The 18,750-nt window shown below is 35.6% G+C and overlaps 2 protein-coding genes across 4 annotated transcripts; one reads left to right on the plus strand and one right to left on the minus strand.

Moving 5' to 3' along the window:
* The first annotated feature begins 1,781 nt into the window (after positions 1 to 1,781).
* On the plus strand, positions 1,782 to 6,459 carry LOC109178129 (choline transporter-like protein 2). Of its 3 annotated transcripts, none has more exons than XM_019327674.1 (11): positions 1,786 to 1,880; positions 2,012 to 2,232; positions 2,934 to 3,292; positions 3,565 to 3,710; positions 3,808 to 3,991; positions 4,127 to 4,200; positions 4,282 to 4,395; positions 4,917 to 5,273; positions 5,380 to 5,640; positions 5,729 to 5,956; positions 6,051 to 6,459. In XM_019327674.1, the coding sequence occupies exons 2-11, from the start codon at positions 2,039 to 2,041 to the stop codon at positions 6,234 to 6,236; spliced, it is 2,103 nt and encodes a 700-aa protein (XP_019183219.1). In that variant the 5' UTR covers positions 1,786 to 1,880; positions 2,012 to 2,038; the 3' UTR covers positions 6,237 to 6,459. The 3 variants fall into 3 exon arrangements, with proteins under 3 accessions (XP_019183218.1, XP_019183219.1, XP_019183221.1); XM_019327676.1 differs by having other exon boundaries at positions 1,799 to 1,887; XM_019327673.1 differs by having other exon boundaries at positions 1,782 to 2,232.
* Positions 6,460 to 6,688: 229 nt separating this feature from the next.
* LOC109178132 (putative nuclear RNA export factor SDE5) lies at positions 6,689 to 13,657 on the minus strand. Its single transcript, XM_019327679.1, has 12 exons — positions 13,581 to 13,657; positions 12,394 to 12,707; positions 10,589 to 10,614; positions 10,201 to 10,278; positions 9,796 to 9,839; positions 9,417 to 9,664; positions 8,962 to 9,056; positions 8,795 to 8,851; positions 8,017 to 8,084; positions 7,807 to 7,913; positions 7,643 to 7,713; positions 6,689 to 7,113 (listed from the first exon to the last, which is right to left on the minus strand). Exons 2-12 carry the CDS (start codon positions 12,704 to 12,706, stop codon positions 6,985 to 6,987), a joined length of 1,236 nt encoding a protein of 411 aa, XP_019183224.1. The 5' UTR covers position 12,707; positions 13,581 to 13,657; the 3' UTR covers positions 6,689 to 6,984.
* Between the last annotated feature and the right edge of the window lie 5,093 nt (positions 13,658 to 18,750).

Here is an 18,750-nt window from a genome sequence, read left to right on the forward strand (position 1 = left end):
TGATGAAGCTGTCGGCCGGAATCTAAATGATATACTATTGTAGGTCATTAACCAATTTTAGAGTTTCAGTACATTAAAACAGTTAGTTGAATTGTTTAATTATACATAACATTTCAAATGGAAGTATAACCCGAGTACTATTAAACTATATAGTCTTGATAAATCGGGCATTTAGTAGTATGAAAAAATATTAATAAATTTGAGGCATGTATCCTTACAAATTATCATACATTTTAATACATTCCTTGTTGGTTACATGGGTGTGACAGGCTGGCATTAGTGTGGCATGTCATGTGTGTGGGACCCAAGTTGCTCAAAAATCAACTTCATTTTCTGGTTTGTTAAATATATTAAGATTATTTGTTTTTATTAATTCGATTTATTATTGTTTAGGGAGTAACAATGGTAGGTCTAAAATTCAAATTTTGCATGTTTGATAGATTTTAAATTTTATATCTAACATTCAAAAAAATAATAATAATTTATATCTAAGTATGTAAATTTACTTAAATAATATATATGATTGAATATTGGTTATGGTTTTAATTCAATCTAATAAGAAATTATCACGATTAGTGAAATAATTCAACTTGAAAAAAATCAAGTTTATAATTACAGCATAGGAGACGAGGTGTTATGCATGCATTTTTAATTGCATTTAATGCTCAAATGAAGAGTTGTCGTTACGGGAAAAAAATGTTGTCGTTACAATGCACTAGACGAGCCATCATATGTAAATTTCAAATTTGATGATTACGCCTTGCATCCCATAACGGTTACGGTATAAACAATTATATCATAATCTAATTCGATAAGAATGCAATAGACGAGCCATCATATGTAAATTTCAAACTTGATGATTACGCCTTGCATCCCATAATAATCTAATTCGATAAGAATGCAATAGACGAGCCATCATATGTAAATTTCAAACTTGATGATTACGCCTTGCATCCCATAACGGTTACGGTATAAACAATTATATCATAATCTAATTCGATAAGAAATTATTAAGATCAATGGAGTAATTCACGCTCTTTATTAGCATTTAGTGCCTATGTCATGATGGTTCCACTCGAATAAATATCGCATCTACTAAGGTTCAAACTTACAACCTCCTATACGAGATAGCAACTTGATACCGCTATACCACAATGTCATTGGCACCACCTGTAGTGTATTTTTTTTTAATGCCACTGATTCTATTACATTGTAGTATCTGTTCAAACATACTTTATCAACTTAATGAAGCACAAAGAGTCAACAACGCCTCTATTAAAGTTCGATCTCATGACCTGTAATGTTTTATGTACCTAATTTTTGATAATAATTGACTTCATTATTTAATAGTGTGCATAAAAAAAAAAAAAACTTACTAATAACTAATTTGATTAGCGTGAGTGGAATTAACACTTGATCTCTTAATTGAACTAACCAATAGCTGCATTCAAAAAAAAAAAAAAAAACTAACCAATAGCTTATTAGTAACCACGGGGCAACAAGCCAACAATTTGGTGTATTAATTATGAATGTGAAGAAGAGAGCGGTGTCATTTTCTTAATGATCTTCTTTTTCATTTTAATGGCGGTTAAGGAAATTCCCATGGAAAAGACAAGAAGAGTCACCGGCCAGACAACAGTCCACTGGTCCTCGCCCATCAATGGCCATCACTCGTCATTACGCCGCTTCAAAATAATATTATTAAAAATAAAAATAAAATCTAATAAAGATCTTTGTCTTCACACTAAAGTAGCTTTAGCAAGTTTACAATTCCTATGTGCATTTAATCAAAGGATTATTCCCATAAACCCCTGTTTAGTCCTTGGTCCCCTTTCACACTCTTTTTTCCTCTTTTCACTGCTCAAAGTCCACAATCCAGTGTACTCTCCAGTCCCCCTCTCTCTTTCTCCATATTTTGTATCTGAGAGACTGAGACCCATTTCACTACCCTTTTTTTCTTTTGTTCTACGCTTACAGGAGGGAGTGTTTGTTTGTTTGTGTGTGTGTATAGATATAGATCAATACATAAGGGAATATAATGAGAGGGCCATTGGGAGCTGTGATTGGGAAGTACCCTTCAAGTGATGGGAATGGGGAAGTGAGTAGTGGTGATGGGATTATAAAGCACAACAGGAAATGCAGAGATGTGGTGTTTCTGCTCATCTTCATTGCTTTCTGGGTGGCTATGATAGTAAATTCCAGCTTTGGATTCAACCAAGGAAACCCATTAAGGTACAGCACCCAAAAAGCTGCTTGCTTTTTCTTTTTTGTTTATGTATTTTGTTCATACCTAGATGAAATTGAACCTGATTTTGTTTGCCCTTTAATCTTGATCTGCTATTGGATTAGTCTTTCTTGTAAGAAAGTTGTAATCTTTGTAAGTGTGATTTGGGGTTTATGTGTCTTCCTATGATTTTTGATGAACTTTTCATTTGGTTCTATGAAGGTAGTTTGCAAATGGTGGGCATTGGGTATCTGTTTGATAAAATATAATTCAAGAATGTTTGTTGTCTTGTGAGGTCCCCTTATGTCAAGGGAGTAGCAATAATTAACTCATTTTTCTATTTCTTGAAACTTTTGAGTTGTGAATTAGGAGTATCACAATATCACCTGAGTTTTCAGTCATTTTCTTCTTCTCTAGATGTCTTTTAATGTTTTCCACTTTGGGGATTTTGGACTGTTGGTGTCTAGAAAAGTCCAAAGAGTATATGTATATTAAATCGTAAGATGCATATAGGGAAAAATAGTAGGTATAAATGTGGGATTTTATGTTGTTATATGGATTGAAATACTATCATTTCAACCATGACTTTAGTCCATAGATGATAGACCCCTTCTTTGGGATTGATCTGATTAAGTGAGAGAGACCTCTTTCACTTGCTATTTTGGACCATAACTCTTATACCTTTCTTTTGGTTCATACCATTTTGCAGGTTGACTTATGGACTGGACTATAAAGGCAACGTTTGTGGTGACAGACATGCAGACCCGAACCTTCACGAGTTGGACCTCAGATATTGGTTAAATCCCAACGAAGTTTATCAAAGTGGCTCGAAGGACAGTGATGTCAAGCTTGCTAATGCCCGAAGTATTTGCTTGATGGACTGCCCTATCCCGTCAGAAGATTCACTAAATTGGGTTTGTGACTATCCCGAGGGTGACATTCGTCTTGCAGTTGATGACTGGATTGATAGAAACTATGATTATTTTGCTGACCTTACTCCTGAATTAAGGAACGCGTCCCTTCAGCTTCAGGGTCCTTGTTACCCTGTCATATTTCCTAGCGTTAATGGTAAGTTATTAACTTGGTCCTTAAGTGTGAAATATAGTGTGTAATGACCATCGAGAGTTCTCTTTCTTAGTCTTTCCAATCTACGGTTTTGTTAGTATTTACTTGATATTCAAGGTTTGTACTTTCTGCCAAAGACCTTGTGGTCGAACAGCATAACTGTGACTCTTTCAAATGTGAGGTCATAGGTTCGAACTCCTCTTTGTGCTTCAGTAGGTTGAGAAAGTATGTATGAACATATACTGTGTGTGTAATATATTTGTTTATATTTCCAGTTTATTGGAGCTGCCAATTTATTGCTCGGGCATCAAATGTGTCTTTGCGGCATTGGAAGGAGATGGGTGGGATTGAAATTTTTGAGGATATTATAATAGATAAAGCAATTCATAGGTCCATCAACTCCCGATCATCAGTCTTTAAGGTATTGATCATTAATTACATTTGCCCGAGTATGCGTCTTTTTGCATCGTGTTACGTAAGACAAGATCCGCTTTTTCTTATTTCGCTTCTCTTTGCAGCGATACGTTGCTGATGTTGGAAAATCGTGGCCCATCTTGATTGTTTGTGGAGGAATTTTGCCGGTGTTCCTGTCTGTTATCTGGCTTTTGTTGATTCGACACTTTGTTGCTGCGATGCCATGGATAACTGTTGTCCTATTTAATATTGTCATTATATCAGTAACGATGTTCTACTATTTAAAAGGTTAGGAGAGATGTCTTTATTAGTACTCCGTAATAGATACTTTGTTTCTTCTTGCTCGTATTTGTTGTGTTTGCCCGAATAAATACTTTAATGGAGTATAGTAATCGTGCTTATTCGTTGTTCTTTTGTTTCTAGCTGGATGGATTGGAAACGATGCTATCTCTCCGATCATTGGCGAGTCGGACCCGTATTATCGTGTATCTGCAAGGGTATGCTAAAGGTTTATTGGATTCTCTATTGTTGTTTTTTCATTATTGTTCCGCTATTTATTCAAACGGTCTACTGTGTAGGAGCTAACTCATCTCCATGTTGCTGCTGTTATTATGACGGCTGTTATGATCATTGCTGTGTTATCGTCTATAGCTATAGTCCGACGCATCCTCATGGCAACATCTGTTCTCAAGGCAAGTTCAGTACCTTTGTTACTATCCAATTTAGTCATCGACTATAGTGATTTTTCTCGATTTAGTCCTAAACAACTTTTTGTGCTTAATTAGGTCTTCGACTTTGATGGTTTTACTCAATTGAGTCTTTTGTTAAGATAGATTGGTAATTTCATCTCTATTAATACCGAATTTAGTCCTCGACTATAGTAGTTTTACCCAAGTTAGTCTTCTACTATAGTAGTTTCACCCAATTTAGTCATCGACTATAGTGATTTTTCTCGATTTAGTCATTGATTCTAATGGTCAAGAACTCAATTGGGTAAAACCATTGAAGTTGAGGATCAAATTAAGTACAAAAAGTCGTTTAGGACCATCGAGCTATGTTATTTATGAGTTATGGTTGTCTAAAACACCCTTTCGTTTTACAAATGCCATCTCAAAGGTCTAATAGTGGTCGGTCTATCATAAGGTCGTCTTCTCTTTTTGTGACAATTAGGGTTCCCGTATCTCAGTGTAATGTTTCTAGACTTGTTTTACAGGTTGCTGCTAAAGTCATTGGAGAAGTACAGGCGCTAATTATTTTCCCCATTGTTCCATACGCTATTCTCGCCATCTTTTACATGTTCTGGTTTTCAGCGGCTTTGAATCTTTTCAGTTCTGGGCGGGTTGTCCAGAACGACTGCAGCAACAACTGCTGTTCGTATGATCTTAAAGTGAAAAGGGTGACTTGTGATCGTTGCTGCGGCTACAGCATCCAATATACGCCACATATTGCTGCTGCGATTATTTTCCACCTATTTGGCTGCTATTGGGCTACTCAATTTTTCGTGGCATGCTCCTCAACTATCATTGCGGGCTCCGTTGCTTCATATTATTGGGCTCGAGGCGAAAAATCGGTGAGTCATCAAGATTTGCGTTTTTTAAGATTTGCTTTCCTCTGCGATTACACATCTCGGCCTGTCTCTCTTGTTGTTTGGCTTACTCGTGACTTTTGCAATGCAGCTGGAGATTCCGTTTCTCCCGGTTGTCTCGTCAATGAAGCGTCTTATGCGTTATAGCCTGGGTTCTGTTGCTCTTGGTTCTGTGTTGGTTTCGTTTATCGAGCCTATCCGTTTCATACTTGGAGCAATTCGCCGCAGGCTTAAAACTTCTAATTCTACACCGGAGAGCTGGCCGGGAAAGATGGCATTTCATACTTCTCAGGGTTGCTTGAGAGGTGTTAGCTGGATCATGAAATCTGTGAACCGTAATGCTTATATAATGGTCAGTAAATTGCATTTCCTGATACCATAATAATTCTCTCCTATTTCCTGATACCATAATTCCTTCATGTGCTTGTGATTTTTTGCAGATAGCTATTACAGGGAAGAGTTTCTTCAAAGCTTCTGAAATTGCAACAGAACTCATTATAAGTAACGTGCTTCGGATAGGAAAGGTGAATGTGATTGGCGATGTTATTCTCTTTCTCGGGAAGCTACTCGTGAGTCTTGTGAGTGCTTTGTTTGCTTTTCTCATGCTGGATACTCACAAGTACAAGTCCTCGAATCACAAGATCTCGTCCCCGCTATTTCCTGTGCTGGTATGTATACATACGCTCATCTCTTTGTATTGGTCTGTCAGCTAAGTTCGGAGCATGTAAACCGAGAAACTTGGCTCGATGTGTTGTTTAACAGGTGTGCTGGGGGATTGGCTATGTTGTGGCGACCCTTTTCTTCTCGGTGGTTGAGATGTCGATCGATACTATAATCCTTTCGTTTTGCCAAGACTCGGAGGAGCACCATGGGACTGCCCAGTTTGCGCCCCCGCTTTTGATGGAGACTTTGGACAGCCAAAATGAGATGCAGAGACTCACGCAATGACCATTTTGAAACAGTCTACACCCCCATTGTAGTGTAGTATCATCCCCCAACATTGTCTTAGCTTAATGTAACACTTCTTTGTAGGTGAAATTGGCTGGTGCTCCTTTTATAAGCTCTGGTTTGGTCCTTGTTGGTTGCTTTCTGCCCCTTGTTTCTTTCTTCTTGACTCGTATACTAACTGTATATAGTTTCAACTTTCAAGTCAAGATCTTCTTCCAGCTTATTATACTTCTTGATTTGAACCGGTCAGATATGAACAATCTAAGCTGGTTTACCTCCTTATGATTCTTTATCGGTTAAGGTCATAAGGTGAAATTTATTCAATATACACCCTCAGATAGTGATTGCGAGTTTCTTCATCACTCAAAAAAGTCAAGATCTTCCCATCACATCCATGAAATTAGCCAATCTTGTTCCATTATACCAAAAAATATAATAATAACAAAACAAAAGAAAAGAAAGAGAGAAATGAAATTGAAAACTGGCAGTCAAGTTTGGCCAAGGAAGGCAAAATGTCACCATTACAAATAACTTAAGGTCTCTGGCAATACTGCCATATGGCTGTATTGCACAGGCAAAAAGAGAAAGAAACTACAGTTCTCATGGGGCCGGAGTGGATATCCGAATTTTGAATTCCAAAGTTTTCAATCAGATAGCCATCCAAAAATGTTCAAATTTTAGTTTAGGATACAGGACAACAAAGTTGGTGAAGCTTATGGCATGCTGCCGGTAATGCTTTTGGAAAAACTCAGTTTCTGGGTACGCTTTTGTAAGAAGTCAGTTTCTGGCGATCTATATCCTCCACCTTGATCACCAAAACCTTTCCATTCTCTTCCTCTGTCCATGGTATTGAGCGTTTATCGAAATACTTTGCAACCTGTGCATTAGAGCCTTAGTATCACGCTAGTTTATTTGGATTGGACAAAGTAAATGTAAAATGCTGTAGTAGCAGTAGACCAAACAGAAAATAACATGATTGCTCTGGGATTTTACACTAGTTCTGAAATGATATGATTCTTAAATTCAGCTAATTTATGTACCCTTGTCTATGCACCAGACCAAGTTTGAATTCCATCCCTGATAAGAAAAATGTAATTGATGTAGTATAAAGGTTTGCTATCTTCACCTATTTCATTTTAACATGATTTTCTTCAAGGGTAAAATCTATAGTTTTTAGCTTTATACATATCTCTGAACTATTTGATTTTATGAATTAACACCACCATGCTTTAGCAGGAAATATATTAAGCGATGTTATCATCAAGAAAAATATGCAGTTCTTCAAAGAATATAATAATCCTAAATATTTGATAATGAAGTTTAATAATGACCGGGTACAGAAAATAGCGGAAAAGGAATTGAATAAATAAAAGGTTCAACATGGATGGAAAATAAAGGAGCCATACCAAACGCTTCCGAGGTCCATTGGTGGCATCATCATCATTGACCCCAACAATCACACGAAAGCACTGGAAAGCTATTGCATATGGAAATTAGAGCTCTGGAATTCCAAAGAAAGTTCTAAGCAAAAACCAAATAAGATGATAACATTCAAAATATGGTCACCTACGTGGAAGTGGGAGTCCCACATAAGTATTGAACTGCCCTTTCAGAAAGTCAATTGCATCTTTTGGCGCAAAATGGTGCACATCAAAGGACAACTCTTCACACTTATATCTGCAACCAAGGCACAAGGTTGTTGGTTTGAGTCAAAAGATAGGCAGAAGTGAGTGGCAAGAACAAGTGAAGCAAACAATGGAGTTCATTTATCTAATTCTACCTGGGTTGAAGAAGCTTTTGAGCAGACTTTTCATCTGCTTCCCGAGCCTTCTTCATAAAAAAATTTCCCTATCACATCACCAAGACAGGAAGTATGAGTAAGAAGCTACTAATGTCTGGCAGCTTAAACTAAATGTACTAGGGTCAACTCAATTTTTCAAAGAGAGCTGCCTGTATTCAAAAAAGTGACTAGACATTGTGGAAACGTTTTCCTACAGAGTAATAGTAATAGATCTCGTAAAAGACTACATCAAAAGCCATTGTAAGCTACTCAGTAATATAGCCAGTCGTTTCGTATTTTCAGTCCACAAATTGAAGACATGTTTACTATGCTGATAGGACTAAAAGAATAAGATGCCCAATCTCTAGAAAACTTGTCTTCAGATGACATATGTAGCAGTCTCCAGTAAAGTTTCAGCTAAGATCTTTCATGCCAATTCTTATCCAATCTAATTTTAATGCATCTGAAATCTGATAACACTGAGATAGGTTATTTGATACCCCCATTCAATTACTACTTTTCCAAACACAAGATACGGAAGGATGAGTCACCCCATAGGACAACCCAAGCCCCCCACCCCATCCCACACTCTGCAAACATAAATCAATAAATTAACAAATTTAACAAATAAAAATAAAAATAAAAATAAAAAATCCAACCCCACCTATTATTCAAACTTATCTCAATAGAAAGGGAGTTGAATTACTTTGGTGTTATATTCAGATCTGACAACTGAAAATGATAGAGTTCAGAAAACTTTTATGAACAGAAATTATACCTCCTCTAGAAGCCTGTATGCTCTTACGCGGTCTTCTTTAACAAATGCCTCAATAGCCTAACAAGATTTGAATTTTTCACTTCATACCATACTATAGAAAGTTATCATTCTAAATGCTGAAAGAACTGAAATTGAGTCTATGTTTGTCATAACTTATTGCAACTTACAGCCTTATAGTACTCTTTCATTGTAGTCCAGTGCTCCTTTACTGCTTCTCGCAGAACTTCATAACTTTCCTCATTATCATCATCATCATCATCATCTAAGAACAGAATACACCAAAAAGATTTACATGAGAGAAAATAACAACAGAAGCATATCAAAGAAAATAATAAATGTATTCACTGCAAAGCCAAATCACAAATCATGACATTGTCATTTTATGAGATTGTGAAGGCCATCTCAACTAAGCTTGACTGCAGATATCTACCCACAAACATGCTAATAATCTAACCCTTATCCCAGCTTATATTTGTACTAATTGATCAGTGCAAAGCATTCCTATTTTCAGCTAATATTTCTCTAAGAATATAATACATGTTTCTAGATCATATTGTCATAAATAATCAAATTAACTTTGAAAATAGAAAAGTTATCCATATAGCTTGACAACAGTGCTTACTCATTTGGGTAACATGAGGTCTTATAATGACAGTGCGATGTTCTATCTCTGGTAATTCTAGCGGTTTATCAACAACAAATCTACTTCTCCGAGATTCCTTTGAAGGTCGAGCTACTACTTCATCATCATATCTTCCAGGGTGAGAAAACAATGACTGTAAAATTTCTTTTTGAAGTTCATTTTTCCTTTTCATCTTTTGTAACTGAAGTTCATCTGCAGCTGTGTTATTTGTTTTGGTCCTTTTGGAACTGCAAAACCAAAACCATGATTTTGAAAATATTTGACCTTCTATGCATTGTTAAAAAAAATTTGATATTCAAGAAATCTGTTAATAAAAAGATTCTTCTGTGCAACAGTACAGCCATGAGAAACATCATACCTTTCAGCAGAATCTCGAGATGAATTTGATTTCAGATTTGGAAACTGCCCAATCAGACCAAAGAAAGTAAACATTAAAGACTATACAAGTTACTGCATTGAAATGCATAGCCAAGAATAAAATGAAATCTTTTGAGACTCAAATTTTGCTAGCCTCACACAGAAAATGTACATATAAACAAGGTCTTTTTCTCCATGTAGGGAAAGGGGAAGACTAAGTAAAGGCAATGTAGAAACTAATCCTTCCCAAGTTATAACACAATTGGAAATTTCAGTTTCTGTGGAAGTTTATAAGCTTATCAGCTAGGCACCTCAACAAAATAAATTTAATAAGATTAAAGTTCATTCTTTAAAGTCAGTACAAGTACTGGAATACAAGTAAAATGTCCCTAGAAGTCAAACCTACTTCTTCAGAATCTATGCTGACAATATCATCAGACTTCTCCAAAGTTGCTGCTGACAAATCTATGAGTGACTCCATACTCTGTAAATTCCACCAAAACAATGAATTAGTCATGAACCCACAAGACAAAATCAAATCTTCATTCCTTAGTCTTGAAGGCATATTTAGACGTCTTCTTGATGCACTGTTTTCCTGTTATTAAATAAAATGATACTATTTTTTTTTTATATAAATCTTGTTAAAAATTTCAATAAGTAAATAACTAGTGACCCAGAAATGAAGTTCCACTAAATGAATCCCAGGATTACATTAATAAGAGTAACAAAGTACTTATTTGCTGCTATATTAGTTTTTAACAATACTGAAATAGCTGTTAGATATCTTCACTTACCTTGTTCACATCAAATCCACATTGACCTGCAAAATTCAACAAATTCCCTGATTTCAAAAGCAGCAAATCTAGGGCAGGACTCAATACGTAAAGGACAAGGTTATTCACTTATTCTAATAAAATAGAAGAGCACATGTGAGAGAAGGTAAAGTAATAAACAAATTGCAATTGATATATCATATAATGAAGTCCCAACAGGGAAGTTTTGCAATACAACTTTTGGAATCATAATGTTAAATTGGCACTAAAAAGATTAACTGATAGGGCAAGATCCAACAGATTAGCACGGCAATCTTGTCTAGAGGCTGTTAATGTAAGGTTTCTACCATGATAGACTAAGGGTCCGTTTGGAAAGCAGGAAAATGGCTTCTGGAAAATGAGTCATTTTCCAGAAAACATGTTCATTTCCGGTGTTTGGCTACACAACGGAAAATTGTGTTTGTATGTTTGGTTCATTTTCTAGAAAATGAGTAGGAAAATGACAAAATCCAAAAACAAAAATCACAAATTATTATTTTTTAACATAACATTATACATAAACAAAGCACAAAATTAGAAATTGTGAAATTAGTATTTAGACAAACATAGCAGATGATGGTGGTGGACAACAACAACAATAGAAATGGTGAAATTGAAATTGAAAATAGAAATGGTGAAATTGGTGTTGGACACAGCAAACGGCGGTGGTGGACAGCAATCACAACAACAATCGAAATGGTGAAATTGAAATTGAAAATAGAAATGGTGAAATTGGTGGTGGACAGCATACGACGGTGGTGGACAACAACAATAGAAATGATGAAATTGAAATTGAAATTGAAGCAACAACCCTTGACAGTGGCGGTGGACAGCAGATTCGGCCCTTGAACCTCCGTCTACCTCTTTCTTTTTTCTCAACCAATAGTGATGGTGGTAGGCGGTGACTGGAAGCAATGGCTGAGCAGAGCAGTGGCGGTGACCGGACGCGGTGGCTGGGCAGAGCAACGGCGTACCTGGGGTTTCTTCCTCAGTCTTCCTCAGCAGCGTTGTGCAGATCGACAGCGGCGACGGGTAGATCGACGGTGGTGACAGGTAGATCGGCGGCGGCGGGATGAACCTCCAACAGTGGTGATGGTCGCCGGTGATGGTCTTTGGTGTTGATGTAGTATCCGGCGACGGTCGTTGATGTTGTGGCGATGAACCTTCAGCTCCAGCAGTGATGAACCGAAGGATGGAAAATGACTTCCCCTCAAAAAAAGGGGAAGTCATTTTCCGAAAAATTGGCCTCATTTTCCATTGACCACTCCTCATTTTCCTTTGACCACTCATTTTCCAACCTAGCCAAACACCAGAAACCCGGAAAATGATTTCCAGAAATCATTTTCCGGGTTTCCAAACAGACCCTAATATTAAAACATACTCCATACTATTTTCTGGTGGGTACAAAATTTGTGCAGGTGGGAAGTGAATTCTTGTTATCGCAAATCACAAGAACTAATAGTAATCATGCTATAAAGCCAGTCCAACACCATGCTTAGTACATGACTCAAAATTTAAGAAAAAACACTGAAATGTTTTCCTTGTAAGATAAGAAACCATCATCATACAAGGATTTCATATAACATTAAGAAACTTCACAGTTTTTGAATTGTAATTAAACATGGGAAATATCTCATATTATTTGCAGATAGCACAATGAAGATGTATTGTCTGATCCTGGGACCTGTTTCCACTATTTATCCATGATCACATGCATTTGAAACTCACTGAACAAGTTGAAAGAGCATTGTATTAGTGGAACAAAAATTTATTGCCCTACAGCTTACCAACAACATTGTGGATTGTACTCATATTGAGTGAAAAGCCATCTCCAAGCATTTTAAACAGAAATTCCTCAACATCATTGTGAAGTGTGTCACTCTTCTCTGTATTCTCAGAACTTGAAGTTGTAGATGTGCTAGCTTGCAGATTGCAGATTATGTCACCAGCAATAGAAGGATCGCGACCTGCTTTACAATAAGCTGAAGCAATATCTTCAAGTGAAACGACAGAACCAAATGCTTCAAGCAGCTGCTGAAGATTCTTACGGTCCTCATCACCATAAGAAAAGTTTGAAGGAAGCATTTCCATTTTCATCATCCTTCACAACAAACAAAATGAGAAATTGAGTAAATGGTAAAGAACTATGAATCCCATAAATATTTCAGATTTTCCAGTTGCTTCAAGCCTCATTTCCAAGACAATGTTACATGTCTAGATGTATTAGTGGAATCTAATTCTGCTCTCTTAACATGGCACATGTCCAAAAAAAAAAAAAGGAAGAAATGTTTTTTACAAAGAATAGAACTTTTTTTTTTCTCTCAAAAAATCAAAGAGTGATATTTAAGTAAACAGCAATTAGGAATGCACCAATTTCCAATGAGCACATTTTCAAATTGATCAAATTCCAAAGTCAGGGAGTGTTCCATTATAGCAATTAATCAATTCTCAAGAAAGAAATCATGAAAATTAGACGAATATGAGGAAACATCATAACCATAAAATTAAACTCCAAACAACGGAAATATATAAATCTCCTTCCTTTTTCCAATAAACTATGGCTAGAACAAAAACTATGACAAACGAGATATTCATGCAACATATGCGGTTAAATATTTGATCAACTGCTCTAAACTGAAACTTAACATAGCAACAGCATTAAGGTGAAATTCAGCATTCTCTTTTAGGACTTTCAAGCTTGATTAACAAAGACAACAAATTTATTTGTCGCCCGTCAGAATAAGGAAACACGGCACATTAACAAACTCAAACATTTGAATTAAATGTGGTGCTAACAGGCGATTTCCTAGATTTCTCAGTGATCGGCACTCGGAGATTGGTTGATCGTTTTTTCAGCAAAAAGCAAAAACAAAAAACTGAAATGTTAGGATTTAGGAATCGATCGGTAAAACTGAAGCAAGATAATCCAGAGAGAGAGAGAGAGAGAGAGAGAGAGAGAGAGAGATGTTCATACTTGAGCGAGCAAAGCTTCCTTTCTTCTCCTTCACCTCTGCGAACTGTAGACTTTAGTATTCAGCGTCCCACGCTCTCTGCGCCTCTGAAAGCATTGTTGAGTGGTATTTATAGAACAATAATTCCAGTATTACTGTATTTTATTTTATTTTTTACTCAATATATTTATAATTACTAGATATTGTCCCATGCGATGCACGGGGTAAATACAATTTTAATAAAAATAAAGTGTTATTGCAGTCAAGTATTTGTGTTCAGATAACATGTAAGGACTCTTAATGTGGCGTATTTCTCACATAATGCCTGTAGAATATTATTGAATTGTTTTGTAGCTCAATCCTTTTCGTTTAGCTGATTTTGAGGTATCGCGACTACTACAATTAAAATTCTCTACAGGAAAACATAATAATGCTAACGTTTTTTTTTCTTTTGCATTAACATTCCATTTTAAATATACCAAAACTATATAAAAAAAGATAATTTCTCCATATTTTATGGCTATATCATATTATTTAATACATTTTAATTTGTAACATTGTAATACGTATATAATGACCCATTAGAGGTGTATTGGCATCTCAATCAATGGTGTACGATTACAATTAGGGATGACAATTTCAATCCGACCCGTAGATATCCACCCGAATCCACCCCGCATGGATCGGGTTTTTTTGGGTGATGGTGGATGGTGGGTCGGGGGTGGGTCTTAAAAAAGCAAACTCGCGGTGGGTCGGGTTCTATATACAAGACCCGCCTAGAACCCCACCCGACCCACCATGTGTGTGTATATATATATAATAGTAAAATAAATACTAGTATGTAGTTATTTATAAAAGTTTATATAACTTCGTGTATCTTTTTACTATTTTTTTATATCAAAACTACTAAGTTTATTTTTAAAAATTAACAATTTAGTTATTATATTTAAATATTTCCATTATTTATGTTTTAGTACCACTAATGAATTTTATTTTTTTTATTATGTGTAAATAATTTAAATATTATTTTTGGAAAAACATAATAAGATGATAAGTGGTGGGTACCCGTAGTGGGCACCCGCACCCGGTGGGGGTGGGGTGAGTTCTGAAAAAGTCCACCCGATGCGGGTTGGAGGTGGGGGTGGGTGGAGAAAATATAAGGTGGGTCGGGTGATGGATGTAGCCCTCCCCGACCCATTGCCATCCCTAATTACAATTGTCAAGGATAAAATTAGTGTTAGAAGTTTTTCCTACAATGTTATACTTAAGTGTTACATACACAATTATAATCAACAATGTAGAAAAGTTAAATATATATTAACCGTTACAGACTACACTCAAGGGAGTGGAATACAAAATGTGCATATTTTCATATGATATAAAATAATATAAATATAATGTATGTCTACATTTATGGAGTCCGATCCTCTCCACATTCTCATTCTCATTCTCATTGGCCTCAACATCGATCCTCATTGTATCCGTGGGCACCTCCCATCTTCGCCAGTCTCCACCTGCTCCTCGTTCTAGCATCTCAGCTTGTCTTTGTTCTCTGATCTTTCTCTCCGTCATTATCGTTAGGCAAAAGATCATGTTCACGAATCTGAACTGTGGGCAAATTATATTATGCACCGCGGTGCATAATCGATTATGCACCACGCGTCTTTTTTTTTAAATGAAAATTAACAGTGTTTGTTTCCGTCGTTTCGCACTCTTTTGCAAAAAGTAACTCTGTTATTCAGTGTCATTTTGTATACACTGCAGTTTCAGTTGAACACAACTACAGTTTCATTTCGATATAACTATAGTTTCATTCGATATTTATAGACACAAATATGTGAAAATGTTATTTAATTTTATTTTATATACACTATAGTTTCATTAAAACACAACTACATGATCATTTTGATATAATTACAGCTTCATTGTACAATATACACTCAAATATGTGAAATGTTATTCAGTTTCAGTTTATATACACTGCAGTTTCATTTCACTATAACTACAGTATCATTTTGATATAACTGTAGTGTCGGTTTGGATATACTGTAGTGTTAGTTGGTGTTTAATACACCAAATAAGCGGACTCCGTTAACTCTAACGGCGGGCAAGAAACGGTGTCGTTTTGACCGCGGTGCACATGCACCGCAGTCTATAATATAACGACTGCTGAACTGTGTCGTCCTTCTAACGCTTGTTGGCATTATTGGATTCCAGCAGCGAGAAGCTGGATGGGCTCACCAAACCCAAACATTTCGTCATATTCTTTTGCCCTCTTACGTCGTCCTTGATTTAGGCGATCGCCACGCACCCATTCATGCATCCAAGCCCTCCGCAAAATCCGATCCCGAAGACTCAATCGACAGCTCTAACAAAATACCAATCCAGAACTGCATGCTGCTATATATATCACGATCTACATTGCAAACACTATAAAAATAATATTTTGAAGAATTCAAAAGACACATTGAAAATCACTATCTACTTTAATGTAAAGATTATAATGAAAAAACTCAAAAGACACGCCTTGAAAATAACATGTGATCATTACTCTATATTAACTTCCAATCCAATATATCTTAAATATTAAATATATATTTTCAAAAAAAAAATATTAAATATATGAAAAAGTTCTCAGAAGATTCTTTCCTTGGGCGGAAAACTGATTTTTTTTTTAATTACCAAAAGTTGTGGCTTTATTATATATATAGATATATAGATATAGATGTTATTTTATTTCATTTTATCATTATGGACCGAAGATCAGATAATAAATGTCCGGATACATTGACATATCGAACATTTGGTGAGGATTTAGAAAAATAATAATGTTGTATATTGTTGTGCTCCACACGAATGCACGTGCATAGCGTGTGCGCATGCGTGGTGCAATATACCCTAACTAAAAATAATAAGTCGAAGAATGATAATAATGACTTATATTGTTATGCAACACAAGAATGCGCATGCCTAGCGTGTGTTTGTAACGTGTTGCAATATAACGTAACGACTTACAATGCTAGCAGCACACGAATGCGTGTGTCTAGCATGTGTGTGTAACGTGACGTAATATAATGTAACAGATAAAAATAATAAGTTGATAAATGGTGAATGGTAATAAAATATGGAGTCCGGTAGAAATTTAAAAAGCCCAATAGGGGATCGATCCAACCCCAAAAGTCCAAACATGTGTAACCGTGTGTTTTAGATAGAGGCACATTCCATTTCACGATCAATTGAAAAAAACCCTAGCCAAGTGCATCTACCAACCATCGATGTCTTTGAATTACAAAGATATATATCCACATGTGAATATAATTGTGAAGAATCATTGGTGCCTTCGAAGTAGAAACCATCTATAGTCATTGTTGAGTGGTGGCTTTTGGTATTTATAGACCAATAATTTCAGCATTACTGTATTTTAATTTCTTTTTATTCAATTTATTTATAATTATTTTATTTTATTTTATTTCATTTTATCATTAGGAATCGAAGATCAGATAATAAAACTCTGGATGCATTGGCGTATCTGAACATTTGGTGAGAATTTAGAAAAATAATAATGTTGTATATTGTTGTGCTCCACATGGGTGCACGTGCTTAGTGTGTGCACGTGGTGCAATATAACATAACGAAAAAAAAAATTGAGGAATGATAATAATGACTTATATTGCTATGCAACATACGAATGCGCATGCCTAGCGTGTGTATGTAATGTGTTGCAATATAACGTAACAACTTATATTGCTCCCAGCACACAAATGCATGTGTCTAGCATGTGTGTGTAATGTGACGCAATATAATGTAACAGATAAAAATATATAATAAGTTGATAATTAATGAATGGTGATGGAATGTGGAGTCTTAGAATAGTCAAATGAGTTCAATACGATAGAAATTAAAAAAGCCCAATATATCGGTCCAATCCCAAAAGCCCAATATATCGGTCCAATCCCAAAAGCCCAACACATGCAATGTGTAACCGTTTGTTTTAGATAGGGGCACATTCCATGTCACGATCAATTAAGAAAAACCCTAGCCAAGTGCATCTACCAACCATCGATGCCTTTGAATTACAACGATATCCACATGTGAATATAATTGTGAACAATCACCGGTGCCTTCGAACTATAAACCATCTATAATCATATGCACTTTATTCATGACATTTTAAGTGATTTAAACTCTTTAGTATGTGTTATTGAACTCTTTGGGGTAGAGGTATCGACACTCATGGCCTTGTGTAGGCTCATGCCTCATCAAAATTGGCATTGTCAATACAAAACAAACCCAAAAATTAAAGTTTCATTAGCTAGCTTGTTTGGTTTGTGTGAGGGTGTATCAATAATAAAACTAAGCGTTTGAGTTTACCTTTAAACATAATTTTTTAATATTATATCAAATATTTAAAAAAAAATATTGGATGTTGGGGTCAAGTTTTGCTTGCGCCAACCCTAGGCCATGAGCCTTCAAATGGTTGGACTAAGACCAATTTGGTACAAGACGTTGTCGAATCTAAGTCATATTTTTTCTGAACATGTAGTTAGACACTTAGATCCTTTGGGAACATTCTTGTAAATGTGTATGTATGGCTAATATTGAGAGCACATGTTATTAATATCTTTTATTGAATGTTATATTTCATACCATATAATCATTTACTTTAATACCCTATACATTTGATAACAACAACCCCCCTCCCTCCCCGCCCCTTAAGAAAATCTCGAGAAAAAGAAAATGACTGATGTGACATACATATGATATTCCCTTGAAGTATTAGATAACTTAATCAAACATTTGTTAGGTGACGATTATAGCGGTTATGTAAAGATTAGGCATGATTAGGGGGCGTAGTAGGAGAAATTATTGCAGTCATTTAATTAACCAAGAAAATATATAAATACCCTTTGGATGCATCTTATAAGGGATTCGATCATTATGAGTTCAATTCCAGCAATAAGATATTTATACATTGTTCTTCGAGTTTTCTGTTGAATATACGATCGTGTTGATATGCGAACCGATTATTTATTAGTCATTAAAACTAACATTGATAATATGAGAAACTTGAAGAATAATAAAATTAAATTGGGTTTCACAATCCATTTTAGCTTCTTTTGGAGTTGTATATAATGTCCATTCAAATGAAATTAACAAATTTAAAAATAAAACTAAATATGAATTAATTATTTA

This window comes from Ipomoea nil, unplaced genomic scaffold, assembly GCF_001879475.1.
Source record: "Ipomoea nil cultivar Tokyo-kokei standard unplaced genomic scaffold, Asagao_1.1 scaffold0813, whole genome shotgun sequence".
Lineage (NCBI taxonomy): Eukaryota > Viridiplantae > Streptophyta > Magnoliopsida > Solanales > Convolvulaceae > Ipomoea > Ipomoea nil.